Source organism: Heterodontus francisci, unplaced genomic scaffold (assembly GCF_036365525.1).
Source record: "Heterodontus francisci isolate sHetFra1 unplaced genomic scaffold, sHetFra1.hap1 HAP1_SCAFFOLD_106, whole genome shotgun sequence".
Taxonomy (NCBI): domain Eukaryota; kingdom Metazoa; phylum Chordata; class Chondrichthyes; order Heterodontiformes; family Heterodontidae; genus Heterodontus; species Heterodontus francisci.
In genome coordinates, this window is record NW_027140940.1 from 5075710 (window position 1) to 5101686 (window position 25977).

At 42.6% G+C, this 25977-nt stretch overlaps 1 protein-coding gene across 1 annotated transcript in view; it reads left to right on the top strand.

The window, feature by feature from the left end:
• Positions 1-8917, top strand: part of LOC137361448 (thyrotropin-releasing hormone receptor-like) — a 76897-nt gene extending 67980 nt beyond the window's left edge. Inside the window, exons 4-5 of the mRNA XM_068026310.1 lie at positions 2714-2827; positions 8013-8917. Of these exons, the coding sequence (XP_067882411.1) occupies positions 2714-2827; positions 8013-8917 (1019 nt within the window). The remainder of the gene's footprint in view (positions 1-2713; positions 2828-8012) is intronic.
• Positions 8918-25977: the final 17060 nt, after the last annotated feature.

The following is a 25977-nucleotide window of genomic DNA, read 5'->3' on the forward strand; positions in this document are numbered from 1 at the left end:
ACCTATTTTTGTAATGTCAGCAAATTTCTATATATCTCACTCTGCTCCCTTCTCCAAGCCATTGATATAGATAGTAAACAATTGAGGCACTAGGACTGTGGCATTCCACTAGTTACGTCTTTCCAACCTGAAAAGACCCACCAATCCAGAATTCCTCTCTTCTATGAGTTCACCAATCCTCAATCCATGCTAATATATTACCCCCAATTCTGTGAGTTCCTATCTTGTGCAATAATCTTTTATGTGACACCTTATTGAATGCCTTCTAGAAATCTAAATACACTACATCGACCAGTTCCCCGGTATCAACTCTGCTTGTTATACCCTCAAAGAAGTCTAGCAAATTTGTCAAACATGATTTCCCTTTCACAAAACCATATTGACTCTGTTTGATTGCATTAAGCTTTTCTACATGTCCTGCTATTTCTTCCTTAATAATGGACTCTAGCATTTTCCCAACAACGAATGTTAGGCTGACTGGCCTATAGTTTCCTGCTTTTTGTTTCCCTCCCTTCTTGAACAGGGGCGTAACATTAGTGGTTTTCCAATCCGCTGAGACCCTCCCGTAATCCAGTGAGTTCTGGAATATTTCGGCTAATGCCTCTACTATCTCTGCAGCCACTTCCATTAAAGAAGATTTTACAGTCAACCTTTATGTTTCTCGCAAGGTCGCATTCATATTCTCTTTTCGCTTTCTTTATCAGGTTGCTGAGCATCATTTGATGGATTATAAATTGCTCCCAATCCTCGGGCTTACCAATTTTTCTGGCAACCTTATATGCCATTTCCTTTGGTCTAATGCAATATTTAACTTACTTTGTGAGCCATTTTTTATTCATCTTTCCTATTGGTATTTTGTGTCTTAGAGGAATGTGTATTTGTTGTAGACAATGTAATTCTTCTTTAAATACCAGCCAGTGCCTGTCTACTGTCAAATATGTTAGTGTATTTTCCCAATCCAACATCGTCAATTTTCCCCTCATACCTACATTGTTTCCTTTGTTCAGACCTAAGACCCGAGTTTCAGAATGAACTTGCAAGCTAAATGTAAAATTCTGTCATGTTATGGTCACTATTTCCCAGAGGCTCCTTAAGAGCAAGGTTATTAATTAGCTCTTTCTCATTCCATGTAACTAAATCTAAAATAGTCCAAAACCTAGTTTTTTGTTCAGCATACTGCTCCAGAAACCCATCTCGTACACAGTCCAGGAATTCATCCTCCACAGCAATAGTGCTGGTTAGGTTTACCCAGTCTATATGTAAATTGCAGGCGCCCATTATTACTGTATTATCCATGTTACAAGCACCTCTAATTACCTGATTTATACTGTGCCCAACATTACCACTACGGTGTGGTGGTCTATAAACAACTACCACCATTGTTTGCTGCTCCTTGCTCTTTTTAGTTCTGCCTAAACTGGTTCTATATCTTGATCCTTTAATCTAGGATCCTATCTCACTGATGTACCAATCTCGTCCCTTATTACGAGCATGCCCCACCTTCTTTTTCCTATTTGTCTATCCTTCCTAAATGACGAATATCCTTGAATATTCAGTTCCCAGTCTTGTTCACCCTGTAATCACGTCTCTGTAATGGCAATTAAATCATACACATTTACCTCTATTTGTGCCTTCAAATCATGTGAATGCTAGAGTGCCCTTAACTTTGACTGTTATTTGACATTATTCCGCATTCTGATTCTGTTGATGGTTGTCTTTACTTCATCTACCTTCTAATTTTGCTTGCTGCTTTCTACTTACCAGTTTTTCTTTCCTCCAATCTCACCTCCCTCTTAGTTTCCCATCCCCTTGTCAATCTAGTTCAAACCCTCCCCAATAGCACTCGCAAATCTCCCTGCGATCATGTTAGTTCCAGTGCTTATATGATGCAATCCATACATCTTGGGTACAAGTGCCACCTGTCCAAAACCCATCCCAATGCCTCAGAAATCTGATGCCCTCCCTCCTACACCAATTCCCTCGCCACGCGTTGAAATGCTGAATCCTCCTGTTCCTCTGCTCAGCAGAACGTGGCACTGGGAGTAATCCTGAGATTGCTGCTTTTCAGGTACTACTTTTAAGCTCTTTACTATCTCCCGAAAATCAGTTTTCTGGACCTCATCCCTCTTCCTAGCTATGTCATTGGTACCAATGTGGGACACGACCTCTGCCTGTTCACCCTCCCCCAGAAGCATATCCTTCAGCCACTCTGTGACATCCTTGACCCTGGCACCAGAGAGGCAACAAACCATCCTGGAGTCGCATATACAGCTACAGAACCACCTGTTTGTTCTCCTAACTAACAAATCCCCCTATCAATGTCGGTCTTCCAATTGTCTCCAGTAACCTGTGCCCATGCCTCGCTGTCATTAGCAGATGTGAGAAAGAGTGGGATCCAGAGACCATGACTAATGACACAGAAGCTAAACCCCAAAACTCGAAATTCCTCCCTCCCTATTCAAAGCACATGATTATGTTCATTCTTGTGCCAAGATGCTGGTTTGTCCATTAGTTCACTCTACCCAGCTTGAATCGTGCCTTCACCCTCCATGGTTTCTATTACATCTTTGCTCTTCTTATAATTAATTCCCCGTTATAATCTTCCCTTCATTAAATTTAAAAAATAACTGTTTACTATTCAATTAACCACAATTCCCATATTGATTTTGATCTTTTTTTTAGTTCCTCATTTATTCCTTAATTATAATTTAAGATTTTTTCGAATGTTTTGCCCCTATTGTGTCGCTCGATTCTGGGCAAAATATTTCATCCAATGATGGTCAGTCATTGGCGACAGTAGAGGAACAAAGCCAATACGGAGCTTCAGGTATCTCAGCTGTGTGGACAGATGGAAAAGTCATTGAGTATCTACTTTGGAGAAGAGAAGATAAGGGAATGATTATTAATGTATTCATCTTGTTTAAATAAATAGTTAAACTGAACCCTGGTAATGTAGTGTTACAGCCGAGGCGGGAGGAGTGCCCTGTCTTTTCTAATTCCACTTCTCCACCGGTCAAAACATATATTTAAATGTTTATCCAGTTACCAATACAGTAAACATAGATTCTATTTTTATTTAAGAATAAAATCCACCAACTAGTTTTGTGGAATAAACAACCACATTTTTAAAATAAAACAAGACTTATTTAACAAAGATGAAAAGCTTTCACATACAGTTTGAAATATGACAGAAAATATGGTTTATATATATATATATATATATATATATATATATATATACAGTCCCCTCTAAATACACACACACACACACATGGGTTAAAAGAAAAAAAAGCCGATGCTTTGACCAAAGTACTTGTCAATTCTTGCAAGAAAGAAGATTTGGAATGATATTGGTTCTCCCTTTATGCTGGCGCTCCAAATATGTGTAGGCAGCTGTTACTGGGAACCTTCTGGAGCAGTTCTTTTCAGGCAATGTTGAGGATCAGTCTGGCAGGCTTTCCAGGAGAAATGTGGCATCGGGGGATTCTGGCAGACTTTCCAACAGCCGTTTCTCTATTTTGTAAACTTGATTCTCAGGGCTTCTCAGAGAGATGGATAAGGATGAACTGATGGTGGCTGCTCACTTCGCAGGCTTATTTCCAACTGCTTTGTAACACTGTCCACACGCCAATTGACAAGGACAATATCTCAGAAGCGAAAAACAACTCCTGACCCTCATGAATCTTGCCTTGTCACTTCTCTGTGTAAACATTTCCCTCACATCACCAAGGTTTCTGTTGTTTATTTATCTTAAGGTATATGACTTCTAGTCAAGGTTGTTTTCATAACAGCATCTCAATCGTCCTCTCAGCGAACTTAAAAAAAGATTCCAGCAACTATGAAATCTTCAGCCTTCAACAAAACTGAATCTATTTCCACAATTTAACGATAGCCCTAAAAAAAAATCAACAAAAAATGTAGGTACTTTAAAACAATAGCAACAAATGAAAATACCATGGATGTTGGAAATCTAATTTTTTCAAAGATCATGGGATGTGGGTATCACTTACAAGGCATTTGTTGTTCAGTTCTAATTTCCTTTCATAAAGTGGCAATGAATTATTTTCTTGAACTGCTGCAGTCCATCTGTTGGTACGCACACTGTGCTGTTATGGAGGGAATTCCACGATATTGATTCAACTACAGTGAAGAAACAGCGATTTATTTCCAAGTTAGGATGGTGTCTGACTTTGTGGGGAACTTGGGAACGGTGGTGTTCCCATGCATCTGCTGCCTTCCTCCTTCCAGGTTGAAGGGTTCTCGAGTTTGGAACGTACTTTTGAAGAAATAGTGCTGAGTTGCTGCAGTGCATCTTGCATTTGGTACATACTGCTACCACTGTGCATCGGTGGTAGAGGGAGTGAATGTTTAAGCTGGTGGTTGAGGTGGCAATCAAGCAGGCTGCTTTGCCTCGGATGGTGTCGAGATTCCTGAGTATTGTTGGAGCCGCACTCATCCAGGCAAGTCGAGAGTATTCCATCACACTCCTGACTTGTGCCTCGTAGATGGTGGAAAAGCTTTGTGGAGCCAGGAGGTGCATGACTTGCGCCAGAATTCACAGCTTCTGACCTGCTCTTGTCACCACAGTATTTATGTGACTGATCCAGTTCAGTTTCTGGTCAATTGTAATCCGAGGATGTTGATAATGGGGGGAAACGCGATGGTAACGTCGTTTAATGTCAAGGGGAGCTGGTTGGATTCTCTCGTTTTGGAAATCATCATTGCCTGGCATTTGTGTGGTGCAAATGTTACTTGCCGCTTTTCAGCCCAAACCTAAATGTTGTCCAGATCTTGCTGCAAATGGACAGGGACTGCTTGACTAGCTGAGAAGTTGAAAATCGCACTGGACATGGTACAATCACCCATGAACACCAGTTTTATGATGAGGGAGGGTCATTGATGAAGCAGCTGAAGATCGTTTGGCCAAGGAAACCACCCTGAGGAACACATGCAGCGATGGCCTGGGGCTGAGATGATTGTCCTTCAACAACCAAAGCCATCTTCCTTTGTACTAAGTATGACACCAACCAGTGGAGAGTTGTCCCACTGTTTGTCATTGACTTCAATTTGCATAGGGCTACTGATGCCACAATTGGCCAAATGTTGTCTTGATATCAATGGCAATAATTCTCACGCCACAGCTTGAGTTCAGTTCTTTTGTCCATGTTTGGACCAAGGCTGTAATGAGGTCAGGAGTCAAGTGTCCCTGGTAGAGCCCAAACTGAGCATTGGAGACCAGGGCGTTGCTGTTTAAGTGGGCTTGATAACACTGTCGATGACAACTTCCAACGCTTTGCTAATGATCGAGAGCAGACTGATGGACAGCAATAGGCTAGATTGGATTTGTCCTGCTTTTTTGTGGACAGGACACACCTGGACAATTTCTGCATTGTCGAGTAGATGCCAGTGTTGTAGCTGTACTGGAACAGCTTGGCTGGAGGTGTGGTTAGTTCTGGAGCACAGGTCTTCAATATTGCATCTGGGATATTGTTAGAGCCCCAAACTTTGCAGTAAACAGTGCCTTCAGCAATTTCTGGATATTATGTGGACTAATTGGAATTGGTTGAAGACTGGCATCTGTGATGCTGGGGACCTCAGAAGGAGGCAGAAATTAATCATCCACTCATTCCTTCTGGCTGGAGATTGTCACAAATGCTTCACGCTTTTCTTTTGCAATGGTGTGCTGGGCCCCTCCATCTTTAAGAATGGCGACGTCAGTGGAGCCTCCTCCTTGGTTAGTTGTTCAATTGTCCCCTAACATTTACAATGTGACAAGAATACAGATCTTTGATCTGATCCTTTTTTTGTGGAATCGCTTAGCTCTGTCTCTTGCTTGCAGCTCCCGTTGTTTGGCATTCAAGTAGTCCTATGTCGTAGCTTCACCAGATTGACACCTTGTTTTTAAGTGTGCTTGTTTCTGCTCCTGGCGTGTTTTACTGCACTTTTTATTAAACCAGAGTTAATCCCTTGGCGTTATGGTAATACTGAAGTGAGGGACATGCCGGGTCATCAGATTACAGATTGTAGTTGAATATAGTTCTGCTGCTGCTGATGGGCCACAGAGCCCCATGGATGCCCAGTGTAGAGCTACTAGGTCTGTTCTGAATCTATCAATTTAGCACGGTGGTAGTGCCAAACAAGAAAATGGATGGTATACTCAGTGTGAAGATGGGACTATTTTTTCACAAGGATTGTGTGGTGGTCACCCCTGCAAATAATGGTATGAATAGATGCTTCTGCAACAGATAGATTGGTAACGATAAGATCTACTAGGTGTCTCACTCGCCACCTGCCTCAGTCCAAGTCTGGCAGATATGATCTTCAAGATACATCCAGCTCGGTCAGCAGTAGTGCTATCAAGTCATTCTTGGTGATGGATATTGTGGTACCCACCCAGAGCACATTCTGTGCTTCTTTCAATTGGTGTTCAACATGGAAGAATACTGAGTCATCATCAGGAGGTTTCCTTGCCAATGTTCGACCTGATGCCATGAGACTTCATGGGGTCTGCAGTCAATGTTGAGGACTCCAAAGGCAAATCCCTTCTGACTGTATGACACTGTACCACCACCTCCGGTGATTCTGTCCTTCCGTTGCTACAGGACATACCCAGGAATGGTGATGGTGGCGTCAGGGACATTAGATGTAATGTGTGTTACGGTGACTATGACTATGCCAGGCTTTTGCGTTTGGCTGTGGGACAGCTCTCCCAATTTTGGCACAAGCCCCCAGCTGTTGGTAAGGGGAAACTTTGCATGGTCGTCAGGGCTGTGTTTGCCATTGTCATTTCCGGTGCCTAGATCGATACCAGCTGTTCTGTCCCAGTTTATTCCTTTTCAATGTTTGTTTTCTACAACTGAATGGCTTATTATGCCTGTTCAAAGGGCAGTTAAGAATCAACCACGTTGCTGTTGGTCTGGAGTCTGGAGTCATATGTCGGCCAGATGACGTAAGGATGGCAGATTTCCTTCCTTCAAGGGCATGATTGAATAAGATGGATTTTTACGACAATCGTTGACAGTTTCATGGTTGCCATACTTTCACTTCCAGATTTTAAAAAATTAATTGAATTCAAATTCGGCTATCAGCTGTTGTGGGATTTCAACCCGTGTACCCAAAGTATTAGCCTAGCTCTCTGAACATTACCACTACGCCACCGTCTGCCCTTGTAATGCTGGCAACACTCAACAGGTCAGGCAAAATCTGTTTCGAGAGAAACAGAAATAACGTTTCAGGACTGGGTCCTTTTATTAGGACTAGGAAACAGAAATGCAACATGTTTTAAGCAACTATATAGCCAAGGAAAGTAAGGACGTGGCAAACAACAAAAAGGATGATGTGCAATAGCCTGGAAAGCAGGAGAGATTAAATGACAAAAGGAACAAGGCTGAAGCAGCAGCTGTTGTTGACGATTTACGTTTCCAATCACCTCTTTTAAAAGTATCTTGTATTTCATTACTTATCCCATGTCCTTTTGCCTTTCATCATCACGACCAATCATCGACCAAAATCATTAACCCTGATAAATGGCTTGAAGTCGTCAATTCAGGTAGGTCGACCAGTTCCTGTCTTTGAGGAAATAACTGAACTAGTTGGATTTTTGTGTTTACCAGTCAGTTTTCATGTTTGCTTCTGGTTCCAGTCCACAAATTAGCAGCTTTATTGAATTAAGGTTCACAAATTACCCCAGTGTGAATTAAAATCACAACCCTGAGCTTTGGCGATGGTACCGTTCCATTAAAATCTTTCAAATCATTATATATTTTGCTATTTTTATCTCCTTACTCTATCGATTCACTAATATACTTTATTACACGCCTTATTTTTTCATTAATTTCATTGTTGAACTGATTGCTATTTGAAAATATTACTAGTCATTATATTGATCTCGGTGATGGTGCTAAACTAGTTTCAATTGATGCAGTTGTAATTAAGCACGAACCCTGCAAAAAGTGTGCTTTTTCTGTGAATACGGTTCCTAAGATATTCATATTTTATTTTATTTCTTTCAGTTAACTTAATGGCAATTGTGATCCTGACTCGAGGGAATTGCGGCCTCTCAAAATGCATCACTCAATACCTGGTGGCAATTTCAGCAGCAGATCTACTGCTCGTTATCATTAATGTCATACTGAATCGAATTAATAACATTTATTTCCCTGTTAGTTTCTTGTTCATCACTCCTGTATGTGCTCTCAGGGTTGTCTTGCTTGGTGCAATCCTGGACTGTTCTGTTTGGTTCACAGTCACTTTCACCTTCGATCGGTTTGTCGCCATTTGTTGTCAGAAGCTAAAACCAAGGTATTGCACCAAGAAAACTGCAGCTGTGGTTATAGCAACTGTAAGTGTCGTCAGCTGTTTAAGGTCCATTCCATGGTACTTTCTATTTGTTCCTTCAATTATTATTGACAATGTATCGTGGTTTTGCATTCAATCACCAGACTATTATACTTCATCCTTATGGACAGCGTATGAGTGGATCGACAGTATTCTAACACCGCTGCTTCCAATTGTTTTGATTTTGGCGTTCAATGCTCTGACTGTTAGGAACATTATAACAGCTAGTCGACTCCGGAAAAAGCTCCGAGGCCACAGCAATAACGAGAAACATATTGATCCAGAAATGGAAAACCGAAGGAAATCCATCATTTTGCTCTTTGCTTTGTCTGCCAACTTTATACTGCTGTGGATTACAAATGTTGTGCATTCTTTAAACTGGCATGTTATAAACTATAATTATACCGACAAAAAAATTAGTGATCCAGTATATGTCGCCCAGCAATTTGGATTCATGCTACGGCTTCTCAGTTCATGTACCAACACCTGCATTTATACACTAACCCAGACTAAATTCAGAGAGGCTTTAAAGAATGGGGTTAAATTTCCATTCACTCTACTTTTTAAATTATTTAAATAAAAGCGTAAAAGGAACCTGCCATATGAACTGCATTTCCAGCATTACAACTCAGTTCCATTTCAGATTCCACTCCATACACTACATATACGACATATTTGCTACAGTCTATAATTACTGTGACCATAGTAGATTTCCCATTCTCAGCCCCTACAACCTCTCTACAGTCTTGGAAACCATCCACGGTTAACAGCTCTCCTCCACTACCCAGCTCAGTGAAGCTGCCCTCGCCTAGTTCCACTCTTACATATCCAATCAGAGTGAACTCATCTCCAACAATGGTTTCACTTTTCACTCCTGTGCTGTGAGGTCTGGAGGCATGCGAAGATCTATCTTTGAACACCACTTCTTCCTCATTACACTCTGCCCCTTGACCATATCATCCCTAGACATGGGATTAGATTCATATATGCACTGACGTTGCGCAGTTCTACCTCTCCACCCTTTTGCACCAACTCATAAATTGCCTCTTTGTTGCCAGAGTGTTTTTTTTAAAATCCAGTTCTATATGAGCCACTATTTCTTCTAGTTAAACACTGTGAATTACAAAGCCATCAGTCTTGCTCCCTGTCACAAACTCTATAACCTTGCCACCGACTCCATCTTTCTTCATGGATACTGTCACACACTGATCCATGCTATTAGCCCTGCCCAGAGTTTGTGACCTCCTTATTGTCTCCATCACATAGAAAGCCTACAAGTAGATGTCGTTGGTACTTTCTCAGTCCAGCTGTGGCTAAAGATCTCATCCATGGGTTTGTCACCTGCAGAACACTCTAGTGTCAAAACTGTCTGCAGCTTTTAACACAGTTGACTACACTATCCACCTCCAACGCCTCTGCACTGTTGTCCAGCTGGGAAAAAGTGCTGTAAATTAGTTCCATTCTTATCTATCTAATTGCAGCCAGAGATTAACTTGCAATAATTTATCTTACTCTTACTCGTTACCTCTGCTCTCCCCCAAGAGTCTATCTTTGACTGCCTTCTATTTCACATCTACATACTGCCCCTCGGCAGTACAGCATTAGTTTACACATGTATGCTGACGATACTCAGCCCTATCTCGCCATTACTTCTCTTGTCACCTCTAATGTTGCTGAATTATCAGACTGCTTATCTGACACACAGTACTGGATCAGCAGGTATTTTCTCCAATTAAATATTGGGAAGAATGAAGCCATTGTTTTGGTCCCCGCTCCAAACTCCATTCTCCAGGTACCAATTGCATTCCTCTTCCTGGCAATAGTCTGAAATTAAGCTAGTCTGGTCTCAACCGTGTTATCACATGTGATCCTGAGATGAGCTTCCAAGCTCATATCCGTGCCATCATTCAAACTGTCCATTTTCATCTCCATAACATCACATACATTTGACGCGCCACACAAGTGCCAGGCAATGACCATCTCCAACAAGAGAAAATCTAACCATCTCCCCTTGACATTCAACAGCATTACCATCGCTGTATCCCCCACTATCAACATCCTACGGGCTGCCATTGACCAGAAACTGAACTGGAGTAGCCATATAAATACCATGGCTGCAAGAGCAGGTCAGAGGCGAGGAATCCTGAGCGGAGTAACTCACCTCCTGACTCCCCAAAGCCTGTCCACCATCTACAAGGCACAAGTCAGGAGTCTGATGGAATACTCTCCACTTGCCTGGATGGGTGCAGCTCCAACAACACTCAAGAAGCTCGACACCATCCAGGACAAAGCAACCCGCTTTATTGGCACCCCCTCTGCAAACATTCACTCCCTCCACCACTGACGCACAGTGGCAGCAGTGCGTACCATCTACAAGATGCACTGGAGCAATGCACCAAGGCTCATTAGACAGCACCTTCCAAACCCGCGACCTCTACCAACTAGAAGGGCAAGGGCAGCAAATACATGGGAACACCACCACCTGCAAGTTCCCCTCCAAGCCACACACCATCCTGACTTGGAACTATATCGCCGTTCCTTCACTGTCGCTGGGTCAAAATTCTGGAACTCCCTTCCTAACAGCACTGTGGCTATACCTACCCCAAATGGACCACAGCGGTTCAAGAAGGCAGCTCACTACCACCTTCTCCAGGGCAATTAGGGATGGGCAATAAATGCTGGTTTGTCCAGCGTCGCCCACATCCCATGAATGAATAAAAAATAAAATTAATTTGCCCCTGCCTCAGCTCATCCGCTGCTCGAAACCTCATTCATGTCTTTGTTACCTCAAGAATTGACTATTCCAATACACTCCTGGCTGGTTTCCACAGTTTACTCCTCTAAACTTCAGGTCATCCAAAACTCTCCTGCCCATGTCGTAAATTGCACGAGGTCCCATTCCCTTATCACCCCTCTGCTTGTTGACCTATATTGGCCCTCAGTCAAGCAGTTTGTTGATTTTAAAATTTTCATTTTTGTTAACAAATCCCTCTGTGGCTTCGCCTCCTTCCTATCTCTGCAATCTCCTCCAGTCCTACAACCCTCCGACATATCTGTACTCCTCTAATTTTGGCCTCTTAGCATCCCTGATCTTAATTGCTCCACCATTTGTGGTCGTGACCTCAGTGGCCGAGGCCTCAAGCTCTAGAATACCCTCCCGACTCCTCTCCGCCTCTCCACCTCGCTTTCCACCTTCAAGGCACTCCTTAAAACCTACCCTTTTACCAGACTTTTTGTCATCTGATCTAATATTTCCTTTTGTGACTTGGTGTCATACTATGTCTTATAGGTGTGCTGCAAAGCATCTTGGGACGTTGTATTACATCAAAGGATCTAAATAAATATAGGTAGGTGGTAGGGAATTTTGGGATTACTGCAGGGTTAGTATAAATGGTTGATTGTTGGTCGGCACAGACTCGTTGGGCCGAAGGGTCTGTTTCAGTGCTGTATCTCGAAATAAATGAATCAGGCAGGGCATAATTAGAGAAGACGAATGCATTTGGGTGACACAGTGGTTAGCACCGCAGCCTCCCAGCTCCAGCGACCCGGGTTCAATTCTGGGTACTGCCTGTGTGGAGTTTGCAAGTTCTCCCTGTGTCTGCGTGGGCTTTCTCCGGGTGCTCCAGTTTTCTCCTACAGCCAAAGACTTGCAGGTTGATAGGTAAATTGGCCATTATAAATTGCCCCCCGTATAGGTAGGTGGTAGGGGAATATAGGGACAGTTGGGGATCTGGTAGGAATATGGGATTAGTGTAGGATTACTATAAATGGTTAATGGTAGGCACAGACTCGGTGGGCTGAAGGACCTGTTTCAGTATCTCTAAATAAAAAAAAAATGAAAAAAGAAACTGCTTGTTGTTGTTACAGTTGTTATTGCTCGCTAGTTGGACATTTTCCACAACCAGGTTCGATTCATCAATCGTTCATCGCCTTTCTGTTCTACATTAGCTTCTAGTGCACATAACGTCTCCGATACTCTTATCATCATGGTTAAATTTCTCATGGGTCTCCAACCATCCCCTATCTCTGGAACATCCTCCAGTCCTACAAAACTGCCTCCACGATAAATCCCTGTTCCTTTGACTCTCGCCTCTTGTCTATTTACAGCTTTCCCCCCACCCCCACCCTCCCCCCTCACCCCCACCCCCACCCCCCAACCCCCCCACACACACACACACACGCACTTTTTTTTCGTTTGTGGGTTGTGGGTATCGCTGGCTATTCCAGCATTTATATCCCATCCCTAATTGTCCTTGAGAAGGTGGTGGTGAATTGCTTTCTTGAACCGCTGCTGTCCATGTAGGTTTGGTACACCCAATTTGCTGTTTGGGACTTCCAGGATTTTGACCCAGCGACAGTGAAGAAATGGCGACATAATTCCATTTCAGGATGATGTACGGCTTGGAGGGGAATTTGCAGGTACTGGTATTCCCATGCATCTGCGGCCCTTGTCCCTCAAGTTGGAAGAGGTCGCGAGTTTGGAAGGTGCTGTCGAAGGAGGCTTGGTGAGTTGCTGCAGTGAATCGTGTATTTGGTACATACTGCTGCCACTGTGCATTTGTGGTGGGGGGAGTGAATGCTGCAGGTGGTGGATGGGGCGCCAATCAAATGGACTGTTTTATCCTGGATGCTGTCGAGCTTCTTGAGTGTTGTTGCAGCTGCACCCAGCCAGGCAAGTGGGAAGATTTCCATCACATTCCTGGCTTGTGCCTTGGAGATCTGGACAGGTACTGGGGAGATAGCAGGTGAGATACATAGAACATAGAACATAGAACAGTACAGCACAGTACAGGCCCTTCGGCCCACGATGTTGTGCCGAACCTTTAGCCTACTCTAAGATCAAACTAACTACCTACCCTTCATTCTACTATCATCCATGTACCAATCCAAGAGTCGCTTAAATGCGCCTAATGTATCTGCTTCTACTACCACCGCTGGCAGCGCACACCACGCACCCACCACTCTCTGTGTAAAGAACCGACCTCTGACATCTCCCCGAAACCTTCCTCCAATCACCTTGAAATTATGCCCCCTGGTGATAGCCCTTTCCACCCTGGGAAAAAGTCTCTGACTATCCACTCTATCTATGCCTCTCATCATCTTGTACCCCTCTATCAAGTCACCTCTCATCCTTCTTCGCTCCAATAAGAAAAGCCCTAGCTCCCTCAATCTTTCTTCGTAGGACATGCCCCTCCATCCAGGCAGCATCCTGGCAAATCTCCTCTGCACCCTCTCTAAAGCTTCCACATCCTTCCTATAATGAGGTGACCAGATCTGAACACAATATTCCAAGTGTGGTCGAACCAGGGCCTTATAGAGCTGCAGCATAACCTCACAGCTCTTAAACTCATTCCCCCTGTTAATGAAAGCCAACACACCATACGCCTTCTTAACAACCCTATCAACTTGTGTGGCAACTTTGAGCGATCTATGGACATGGACCCCAAGATCCCTCAGTTCCTCCACACTACCAAGAATCCTGTCTTTAAGCCTGTATTCCGCATTCAAATTCGACCTTCCAAAATGAATCACTTCACATTTTTCCAGGTTGAACTCCATCTGTCACTTCTCAGCCCAGCTCTGCATCCTGTCAATGTCCCGTTGCAACCTACAACAGCCTTCCACACTATCCACAACTCAAGCAACCTTCATGTCATTGGCAAACTTGCTAACCCAGCCTTCCACTTCCTCATCCAAGTCATTTATAAAAATCACAAAGAGCAGAGGTCCCACAACAGATCCTTCTGGAACACCACTGGTCACCGAGCTCCATGCTGAATACTTTCCATCTACTACCACCCGATGTCTTCTATGGGACAGCCAATTTTGTATCCAGACAGCCAACTTTCCCTGAATCCCATGCCTCCTTACTTTCTGAATGAGCCTACCATGGGGAACCTTATCAAACGCCTTGCTAAAATCCATATACACCACATCCACTGCTCTTCCTTCATCAATGTGTTTTGTCACATCTTCAAAGAATTCAATAAGGCTTGTGAGGCATGACCTGCCCTTCCAAAGCCAAGCTGACTGTCTCTAATCAAACCATGCTTTTCCAAATAATCATAAATCCTGTCTCTCAGAATCCTCTCCAATAATTTGCCCACTACCGACGTAAGACTGACTGGTCTATAATTCCCAGGGTTATCCCTATTCCCTTTCTTGAACAAGGGAACAGCATTTGCCACCCTCCAATCATCCGGCACTACTCCAGTGGACAGTGAAGACGCAAAGATCATCGCCAAAGGCGCAGCAATCTCTTCCCTCGCTTCCCATAATATCCTTGGATATATCCCGTCTGGCCCCGGGGACTTATCTATCCTCATATCATTCAAAATATCCAGCACATCCTCCCTCTTAACCTCAACCTGTTCGAGCATATCAACCTGTTCCACGCTGTCCTCACAAACGACCAGGTCCCTCTCACTGGTGAATACTGAAGCAAAGTATTCATTTAGGATCTCCCCTACCTCCTCAGACTCCAGGCACAAGTTCCCTCCACTATCCCTGATCGGCCCTACCCTCACTCTGGCCATCCTCTTGTTCCTCACATAAGTGTAGAACGCCTTGGGATTTTCCTTAATCCTACCCGCCATCTCTTTTTCATGTCCCCTTCTAGTTCTCCTAAGTCCATTCTTCAGTTCCTTCCTGGCTACCTTGTAACCCTCTAGAGCCCTGTCTGATCCTTGCTTCCTCAACCTTAAGTAAGCTTTCTTCTTCCTCTTGACTAGCTGTTCCACATCTCTTGTCATCCAAGGTTCCTTCACCCTACCATCCCTTCCCTGCCTCATCGGGACAAACCTTTGTGCTTACACAAAATATAACCATCAGAAGCTGGATTGAGTGAAATGATGCGGCATCTGCATATTTGCTGGAAAAGTCCGAAATTATATTTGGAATCTGTGCAGAATATTGATTACCAATTCAAAGAAAATTCAATTCTGTTTCCCTAACATTTGAACATCTGGTTCTCAAAGTGTGAGAACCTCTAAACTAAGCCTCTGATTTTCAGAAGTATAATGTGTTTCTGGCAAATAAGTATATTGTCATCACTTACTTTCTCCTCTGTAACACTGTCGGACCCTGTCTGTGCCTCAGCTGATCTGACATTCAAACTTGAACCATGTCTTTATGATCTCTCGACTTGGATAGTTCAACACACTCCTGACTGACCTCCCAACTTCCACCCTCAATATCCGTAAGCATGCCCCAATCTCTGCTGCCTGTACCCCAAATCTCAGCAACATCGTTTCGTCCATCACCACTTGACTCACAGTTAAATATTGGCTTCCTCTTGCGTAATGCCTCGATTTTAAGACTCTCATCTTTGTTTTCAAATTCCTCCATGGCTTCACTGCACATTACCTCTGGTTAACCTTTGAATCCTACAACGCTCTGAAATATCTGGGATGCTCCAATTTGTGCACATCTCCAATTTTAATCGCTCAACCTTTGGTGACCCTGTCTTCAGCTAAGCTCTAGAATTCGTTCTCTGAAGTTGTCACCTGTCCATCTCTCTTTTCCTCCTTTAAGACAATCCTTAAATCTGACCTCTTTGACTAAGCTTTCCTTCATCCACCCTAGGATCTCCTTACATGGATCGGTGTCAACTGTTGCTTGACAACGCTCCTTCTTTGAGTGCCTTGGGGTGTTTTACTACGTTAAATAAGATACAGAAATGCAAATTGTTGCTGTTCAAAATCACCATTTCATCATTTACCTTCTATGTGACTGCGTATTTTGGATAAACCTCCGACGATGTTTACGTCATCAAATGGATGAGAACTTGTTTATATCTTTGAGACTTTGTGAAATAAGATCTGTGTAATATTATTGTGAAATTTACATTGTTTAAATACTAATTTTAATTCTGTCTGTGATTTCACCGTACCGAGTTCCTGCATTTTTCTCAGTATTTTATCCAACTTAATTGCATTTTAACAAAGGATTGCCACATCACTCTGGGCCGAAATCTTTTCTCCATCAACAGATTTAGGAAACGTTTGGAACTATCCACCCAGTTTCCCTTCGCTGCAAGCTCAGTGACATTCTGTGAAGAATAATAATGGATATATTAAGGAGCGGAGTGAAAGACAAACACTGAGAATGAGAAGCAAAGGATCTGCTCAGTGACAGCATCTCAGACTATTTTTTCACTACAGAAAGCCATCACAGGGCCGGGTACTGACCAATTCTGAACGTGAGCTGAATTTTCGCTAAGCATTTTGATTCAGTCATTAAGGACAATAAATCAGGTAAAACGAAAACAGAAAACAGAAATATAAACAGAAAAAGTTGGAAATACTCAGCAGGCCAGACAGCATCTGTGCAGCGAGAGAGAGACAGAGCTCACGTTTCAGGTCTGTGATCTTTCATCAGAAGTAGAAACCGTTCCAGATGGAACAGGTGTTCAACAATGACAGCGACAGATAAAAGGGCTGGAGGCGGGGAAGGAAGAAATGGAAGGTCTATGATGTTGTGGAAAATAGATAGAACTCAGAAATCTTATTCTCGGAGAGTGAGGAATCACTGAAAATCTGCAAAAATTTTAATGTGATTAATTTTCTCCATCCTTCTTTGTTCACCAGGACATCCAGTTACGCATTGAGAATGTGATCCACTTGTTACTCACATTTACGTCCTGCTGTCACACATTGTGATTTACTTAGATTTGAAAGAGCAGCTAATCAGAACTCAAGAGCAGGAAAGAACGAAAATGAAATCAGGGAAGCAGCAAGAAAACTGTCTGTGAAGTTACGACTGGATAATTGAAACAGCCAATGGTCATTTATTATTCAGAAGAATCGACAAGAATAATGCAAATCCAAGAACTTGCCCCTCGGGAATAGAAATATCTGACACCCATTGGCTTGAATTCCCATTGCAGGCCTGAAAACACTGAAACCCGAAGCATACATTCAGCAATTGGGCTTGTGTAGTCAGGACTTTCATCGAGAGTACCTTACATTTATACATGGTTTTTAACATAGTAAAACGTTTCAGGGCGTTTCACAGAGAATGCATCAGATTATGGATCCGAGACAAAGCATGATATTTACCATAGGTGAACAAAAGTCAGAGGAAAAGTAAGTTTTAAAGATGAGAGGAGGGTGGGGATGCGGTATGTTTATAGAATTCACTTCAGAGCATGGGACTTTAGATGATTAAACACTCGGCCAGGATCGGCGTGAAGGAGGAGATCAATCCATAATTACAGTAGCATGGAGGGTTGTCGGACTGAACATAGGAACATAGGAGCAGGAGTAGGCCATTCAGCCCATCGAGTCTGCCACGCCATTCAACATGATCATGGCTTATCCTCCATCTCAATGCCTTTTCCCCCACACTATCCTCATATCCCCTTATATCATTTGTTTTTAGAAATCTGTCAATCTCTGCTTTAAACATACTCAATGACTGAGCTTCCACAGCCCTCTGGGGTCGAACATTCCAAAGATTCACAACCCTCTGAGTAAAGAAATTTCTCCTCACCTCTGTGAAGGATGTTACAGAGAGGAGACACCCTGATGGTAATTAAACAGAATGATTGGAATTTTGAATTTGGAGGCCTTCGGAAACTGGAAGGCATGTAGGCAAACAAGTACACGAATGAGAGCTGAGCAGGCCTTGCACATTTCAGGGAGCTAAGTTTTGACATAACTGAAGCTTACAGAGCGTGAAAACTGGGAAGCCAGCAAGGCGAGCATTGGAATAGTCGAGCGTGGAGTTGACAAAGGCATGGATGAATGTTTAGCAGCAGCTGGGCTAAGGCAGGGCTGGAGACGGGCAATATTGTGAGGATAGAGGCAGGTGATAATTTGATGGAGAGCATACGGGGCAGGGAGTTCAGCTCGATGTTGGATGATGCCATTGTGGACTGTCTGGTTCAGCCTCAAAACAACGGCTGGGGAGGGAAATGGAATCAAGTGACAGGTGGGCAAAGTTTGAGGTGGTGGTAGAACACGTTGGCTTTAATTTTCGCATGCTTAACTGGAGGAAAATTCAGCCTAAATCAACAGCAGGGCTGATAAATAAAACTGAGTACAAACAGTGTTTTAAAAAAAGTAATTAACTATTAATATTTCATCCACAGCCGTTCCGTCCATAAGCAGAATGGAGTGGAAATTCATTGACTAATGTTAATTAACCTGAAATTACTTACTAAATGAGTTCAATTTCCCAAGGTTGCACTGGGGAGTGATATTCTGCACCAAAAACACTGGGGCAGTTGTACGTGATTTTGAACCCCTAATAAAGGGATGTAGTTTGTTTTAATGGAAAAAATGCCCTGCAGTTTCTCTTGAATGTTGTCAAAGATGGTGAGTTAGTACCATGGAGGTGTTTGAGAATTCTGTGCTCATATCTCTGGTGTTGGGAGCATTAAATGACGAATTCATGGAAGTCTTCAAGATTCTGAAAGCTTATGAAAAAATAAATGCTAACCGATAGTTTCCTGTATTTGTTCAAAAGCCACAAATTTAGGCGAATTTGAAGTGTTTCGGATGTGGCTGGATAAATTTATTTCAGTACATGGTGGTTAGAAAACATAATTTACTCTACTTTATTTGTCTATAATATAGTCTATATTATTTGCCCTGTCGAGGTCTCACACATTTTCACCATTTGAGTACTTTATTTTAAAATATGTTCTGTTTAACCCGCAGGAGATTATTTTTGACATCCAACGGTTCCCCAATTTGCTATTAGGTAGCATTCTGGTCAGTTACCTTATACATTCTCTCTAATCCATGTCTCCAGGTCTGGTCCCTTTCCCCAGTCTCATTCAAGTCATTTTCATTTGTTTTCAGTCCACAAAAGAGCTATACCCGAGCTACTCCCTTGTCTTTTGTACAGCCGCTGACAGATCCAATGGATATTTGCATTTGCCCGACTCTATTCGGTAAGATTCTACCTATTTAAGAACAGATACTGCAGCAATTCTCAGTGGCATTATGGAAAGCAACTCAGATTTTAGGCAGAATTGACAGTTCGATATTGCGCCAAAATAGTGCCATAATTTTTTCACTTCATAAATCATTGGCGTGACTTCACTTCGAATACTGTACTGATCTGGATGCTTCAATACAGCAAGGTTAATGCAGCTATGGCAGAGAACAATTAGAATCTTACAATGGATAGAGGAGTTAGATTAGGAACTACCGTGTAAATTGAACATTTATTTCACTGGGAAAAGAAGTGTGGGAGGTGAGATGACTGCTGCTTCACTTTGCCACTGCAGTAGAAACAGAGGAGACGGCTTTCACTTCAAGGGAGGAAAGTTCAAATGTGCAGAATGAGTAATTCAGTGAGTGAGTGATCAACCTGTGGGACACCTCCCGAGGGAGACGGTGGCAGCTGTTATACTAATTCATTGAAATGCAAATCAGGTAGCTTGTATCGAAAAAAATAATATTTTCAGATACAGTATATAAGTAATTTGAAATATGACACCTGGTAAGTGCATTATGCTTGGAAGGAATACATGACTTTGTATCCATGGTATCTCAGCAGCTCGGTTGAGACGAGCAACATTGTAACAATTTATAGTCATTCATGGGATGATGTGGGCATCGCAGGCAAGACCAGGACTTATTGCTGATCCCTAATTGGCTTTGAGAAGGTGATGGTGAGCTGCCTTATTGAAACACTGCACTGCACATGATGACGAGGTACTCCCATAGCACTGTTAGGTAGGACGTTATAAGATTTGGTCCTTGCGATGATGACAGAATTGTGATATACTTCCAAGATGATATCTAAACTGGAGGGGAATGTTGAGGTGGCGGTGTAGCCTTGCACCTGTATCCTTATAGGTGATAGAATTCACGGCTTTGTGAGGTGTAGTAGAAGAAGCCTGAGCCTTTTTTGCAGTGCATCTTGTACACTGGGTGCAGTTACTGGTGGAAAGATTGAATGTTTAAAGTGGTGGGGGGTAGGACAATCAGGCGGGCTGCTTTGTCCTGAATAGCGTCATGTTTCTTGAGTGTTGCTGGAACTACAGTCATCCAGGCAAGTGCAAAGTATTCCAAAACACTCCTGATGTGTACCTTGGAGATGGTGGAAAGCTGTGGGGAGTCAGAAGGTGGGCCCTCGCCACAGAATACTCAGCCTTTGACATTTCTTGTAGCCGTACTATTTAACTAGCTGGCCCCGTTAAGTTTCTGGTCAGTGTTATCTCCCAGAATATTGATGGTGGGTTATTAGAAGATTGTTACACCATTGAGTGTCAACGGTGATGATTAGAATTTCTCTTGTTGGAGATGGTCATTGCAAATGTTACCTACCACTTTTCAGCCCAAGATATAATCTTATCCAGGTTTTGCTGCATGTGTGCACAGAATGCTTCATTGTATGAGGAATTGAGAATGGAATTGCACACTGAGCAGTCATCAGGAAACATCACCAGTTATGACCATATATTGGAGGGACACGCATTGATGAAGCAGCTGAAAATGGTTGGGCCTTGGACACTGCCCTGAGTAACACCTGCAGCAATGCCTGGGGCTACAATGATTGCTTAATAGTCATACAGATAAACCATATTTATTATTCAGATTTCCATTCTCCTTGATATACCATTCCACTAGCATGATACACCTATCTGCAGTGATACACAGTGATATATACACTTGACTGAGTGTGACCATGAATGTCCTCAACTTTGACTCAGGTCCCCATGAAATCGCATCGGTTCAGTTCAAACGTGCACAAGGAAAATTCCTGTTGATTGTTACCTTCTACCATCCCACAACTGATAAATCAGTACTCCTCCATGCGCAACATTACTTGGAGGAGGTACTGAGCGTGGCAAGTGCACAGAACGCACTGTAGGTGGAAGACACTTCCAACCAATTCGATTTACTAAATATGACATCAAAAATGACTGACTTCATTGCATACAGGAAAGACCATGTGTTCCGACAGAATTGTGGCTGTAGAATTAAAGACTTATACTCTAGAACTAGCTGTGGCTCAAGCTAAGTTGCTCAAGTACAACCAAAACACTGGCATCTACCTGACAATGTACAGAATTACCCAGGTATGTCCTGTATATAAAAAGCAGCACAAATCTAACATGATCAATTACCGTCCCAGCAGCCTACTCTCAATCATCAACAAGGTGATGGAAAGGGTCTAAAATCATGTTATCAAGCAGCACTTACTCATCAATAATTTCCTCATCAATACTCAATTTCAGTTCCACCAGTAACAAACGTCTCCAGTCCTCATTACAGCCTTGATCAAAACATGGAAAAAAGAACTGAATTCGAGAGGTGATGTGAGCATGACTCCCCTTGACATCAAGGCCGGCGTTGAACGACTCTGGTATCAGGGAATGCAAATAAACTGAAGTCAATAGGAATCATGAAGAAAGTTTGACAGTGGCTGCAGTCATAATATATACAAAGGCTGTGGTTACTGAAGGCCATTCAGCTCAACCTGAGGACATTGTTGAAGGAGTTTCTTGGTGCAGTGTCCTAGGCCCAACATCTGGAACCACATTGAGCAAAACCTGAACAACTCCTGGGTTGGGCTGGTGAATGTTCAATAATATTAAAGACACAGAAGTGCCAAACAATTACCATCTCCAACAAAAGATAGTCTAACCACCTTCCTTTGTCATTCAGTCGCATCACAATCACCAAACACCCGCAGGCATACTTAAGCTAATCTAACCTCTGCCACCGATCTAGCTCAACAACATTCTAAGGTAAAGCGGGTGGGATACAGTGGAATGGATGCATAAGAGGCCAAAATCATGAGGAGAGAAGAATTCCAGTTAGACCGCAGAGCTGTAGAACAGGGACCGATTATAGAGTTATGCAAGGTTCAGGTCATGAAGGGATTTAAATTTGAGGAAGGGAGTTTGAAGACAATGATCCACAATAATTGAGCGAGTACACAGGTGAAGTCAGAGTGGAACCGAGGCAGGACAGGGTACATGTGACGTAGGAAGAAAGGCAAGCTAGTGAATTATTTAAATAGTCGTTTCTGAGGGTGCCAAATAAATGGATGAGGGTTTCAGCAGCAGATGGTCTAAGATAGGAATGGAGACCGGCAATGTATGGAAGCGGGTTGTATTTTTGATGACAGAATTTGTGATCAAAAGCTCCAAACGAGACCAAAAAAAAAATGATGTGGAGATTTTTTACAGTTTCAGCGTCAGAGAATGGGAGGCGAGGGGCATGAAATAAAGTTGCAAAGAAACAGAGCTTATGGTGGGTGCAGAAGAAGTTGAACCTGTTGAGACAAGTTGGAAGCCAGCGACAGCAGAGACAAAAGAGTGCCTTTGTAAAAATTGCTGTTCTACCTGTGAGAATTGAACTAACAATTATCACTGGCTTCAACCTGAAGAGGACTGCCAGAAGACTGCAACAATCCAGCTGTTACCAGAAAATCAGCAACCAAGCCTGCAACTATACCATTCAACTTCCAAGAGGATCCCAGTTTTCTCCTGATGCAACAAACTTTTATACCCTGAACTCTTACTATTAACTTTCTATCTATCTTCTCTTGAGTGTGCATGTGAGAGTGAATGCATGCATAAGTTGTGAACATTTTGGGTAACGATTTTTTTTTTAAATAAATAGTTAAGCTTCTGTTTTAAGCTTACAAGAAAACACATGAATATTTGTCTATTTGACAATTAAATCACTAGTAAAAGAAAATCACTGTCTGTGGTCAGTTTGCAGGTGAAGAGTGGAAACCAGCCATGCCACCACCCACCTGTTCATAGCAAACTGGCGGCTCATCTGGGATAGCAACATCGGAGGGAACATAGGACAATTGACATCTAAAGCTGGAAAAATAAAAGAAAACAGGTGCTTTTTCTTTGCATTCTTCTGTTTTCCTTTATGGTGATGGAAACAAAGGACATAGCCACCTTTAATGCGAAGGTATTTGTAGAGCAGGGAGACAAATCCCATGATAAATTAAATGGCCCAAAGTTTACCCAGATGAGAGTCACATTCAAACAAAAGCAAATGAACCTGAAGAGTCCAGCTATCCATTTTAAACTTACCGCTAAACTCGAAGAAAAAAACATAGAATTTGAGTCTGAGAAAATAGTCCGAGCTAAAATTCAATAGCAAAGGGAAGAAATGCAACTAGAAGGAGAGGGAATGTATTTTTTAAAACGAAAAGGAGGAGGAAGAGTTTCAGCTTCAAAAGGAAAAGGAAGAGACAGAGATTTTCAGCTTTGGAAAGCAAAGGGAGAGAGATTCAGCTTCAAAAAGAAAGAAAAGAAAGAGAGTTTCATTTGAAAATAGAGGAAGTGCAACTGCAGAGAGTTGAGTTAGAAAGGCTGGAAAACCCAAAATGTGAATGCCAGCAATTCAAACTGTGTCCCCAATTTGGAACAAAACGGTGATATTACGAGACACTCAAGACTCGTGGCAACATTTTGAAGAAGAGATTGAGTCATATTTTATCTCGTTTGAAAATAACTAGTTAAGAGACTAAAATAGCCAAAAACAAATTGGGCTATCCTCCTGCAAGGCGAATTTCTGGGCAGAGCTCACAACATTTCTTCCCCTGTTATCAGAAGAGAGTTCTTCTGACTATGAACAAACAAAAGCAGCAATTATAAATGCATATGAGTTGATACCTGAAGCCTATCAACAGAAATTCAGACACACTAGGAAAAGACCTGCCCAGTCTTACATTGAATTTGAAACAACTATACACGTGGCTTTTGATCGTTGGATACAATCTCTCAAGCTAGAATACTCCCATGGAAATCTGACAGAGATGATTCGAATTGATGAATTTAAAAATAGCATCCAAGTTAATATAAGAACCCATATTTAGGATCAAATAATTACTGGGGTGAGAGAAGCCACAGCAAAGGCCCCCAACTCTGAGCTTGCTAATAAACCTTTTTCTTAAGAAAATGTTTTCCAAAGTAATTTCCAGTGGTTCGGAAGAGATGGAAAATAGTTAAGTGATAAAAAGATGGAGTGTTAGTGATGGGGAAAGAGAAAGTGAGCATGCAAGAAGCCGCTCATCAGTAAGGAAAGAAAATGCAAAGGGCTGGAATGTATACCACAGGCCTGTGTGTTCCCATTGCACCAAAGCAGGGCGTGTGAAAGCTGACTGCTGAAAGCTAAAGGGAAAAGCAGTTAATTTTGTATGGACGAATATGGTTAGCAAAGAAATGGATACCAGGCAGGTAACAGGGAAGATCCGCTTGTTGCCCTGACCATGGCAAAATACCCTTCAAGGAATGCCATCGTAGGTATGGCAGAAAAAGAAGGCTATCAGTATCTTGTTTCGAAAGGAAAGTTGTCTCCATACCTTTCTAGGGAGGCAGAAAACCCCATTGTCCTGCTTTGAGACACGGGGCCACTCAATCCCTTATACTGAGTAAAGGAACGAACTTACTGCAAGACAGCATGCTAAAAGCGAAGGTTGTGGTAAAATGGATTGAAGATCGATCCATGTCTGTACCCCCGTATCGGTTCCACTTGCAATCCAACTTTGTTTATGGCCCGGTTACTGTTGGGATTGGCCCTAGTCTACCTGTGGCCGGCATAGACTTGCTGATCGGTAATGATTTGGCTGGAGGGATGGTGGTAGCAGCCCCAGTGGTCTTAGACCAGACAGATGAGGCCAAGAAGACAGAACAAATGTAGGAGGAATTCACTGGAATATTTCCTGCTTGTGTAGTAACCAGGGCCATGGTCAAGCAAGCTCCACAAAGAGAGAGCTGAGCCAATAAGTTAGTCAGATGACTCAGAGGTCTGGCAGTCCGAAGAATTTATTCTGAATTTAGGGGAGCAAACGGAAGTATACAGTAAACCTTCTTTAATTGAAGTCCAAAAGGAAGAACCTGATTTAACAGGAATAACACAGACGCTGTACTCTGAGGGAGAAGCAGAAAGGCTGCCTGAGTGCTGCTATATTGAAAATGAAATTTTAATGAGGAAGTGGGCATCCCCACAGTGACCCTCGGAGGAGGAGTGGACAGTAATTCACCCAATTGTGCTTCCACTAAATATTGCAGAGATATTCCGTGAATTTCCTATGAAATCTCTCTGCTGGTCCACTGGGTATACAGAAGACCCAGGGACAGATTAGTCGACAGTTTTACTGGTCATAAATCCAGAAGGATGTGGTTAAAATTTGTCAGACCTTCCATCACTGCCAGATTGTTGGGAAACTCCAAATTGCAATTAAATCTGCACCACTGATCCCCATTCCTGCTTTCGAGGAACCTTTCAGTAGAGCTCTAATCAATTTGGTTGGACCCCTACCCAAAACCAAGACAGGTTATCAGTAATTTTTAAATACAATCGATTTGGCCACCAGATTCCCATAAGCCATATCCTGGAGGAAAATTACTACCAAAGCCATAGTCGAGCAGTTAACCCAGTCTTTCATCTGACAAGAACTTTCTAGAGAAATACTGTCCAATCAGGGAACCAAATGTTCCAGGAGGTCATACACCTGATAACATCTTTAGAGTATTACCCACAAACACAATGGAATCTGGAACGGTACCATCAGACCTTAAAAAACTATGCTCTGAGCATACTGTAGTGAATACCCCTACGACTGGGACAATGGGGTAATGTATTGTTGTTTTGCTACCAGAGATACTCGCAATGAATCCACAGGTTTTACCCCCTTCGAATTGAT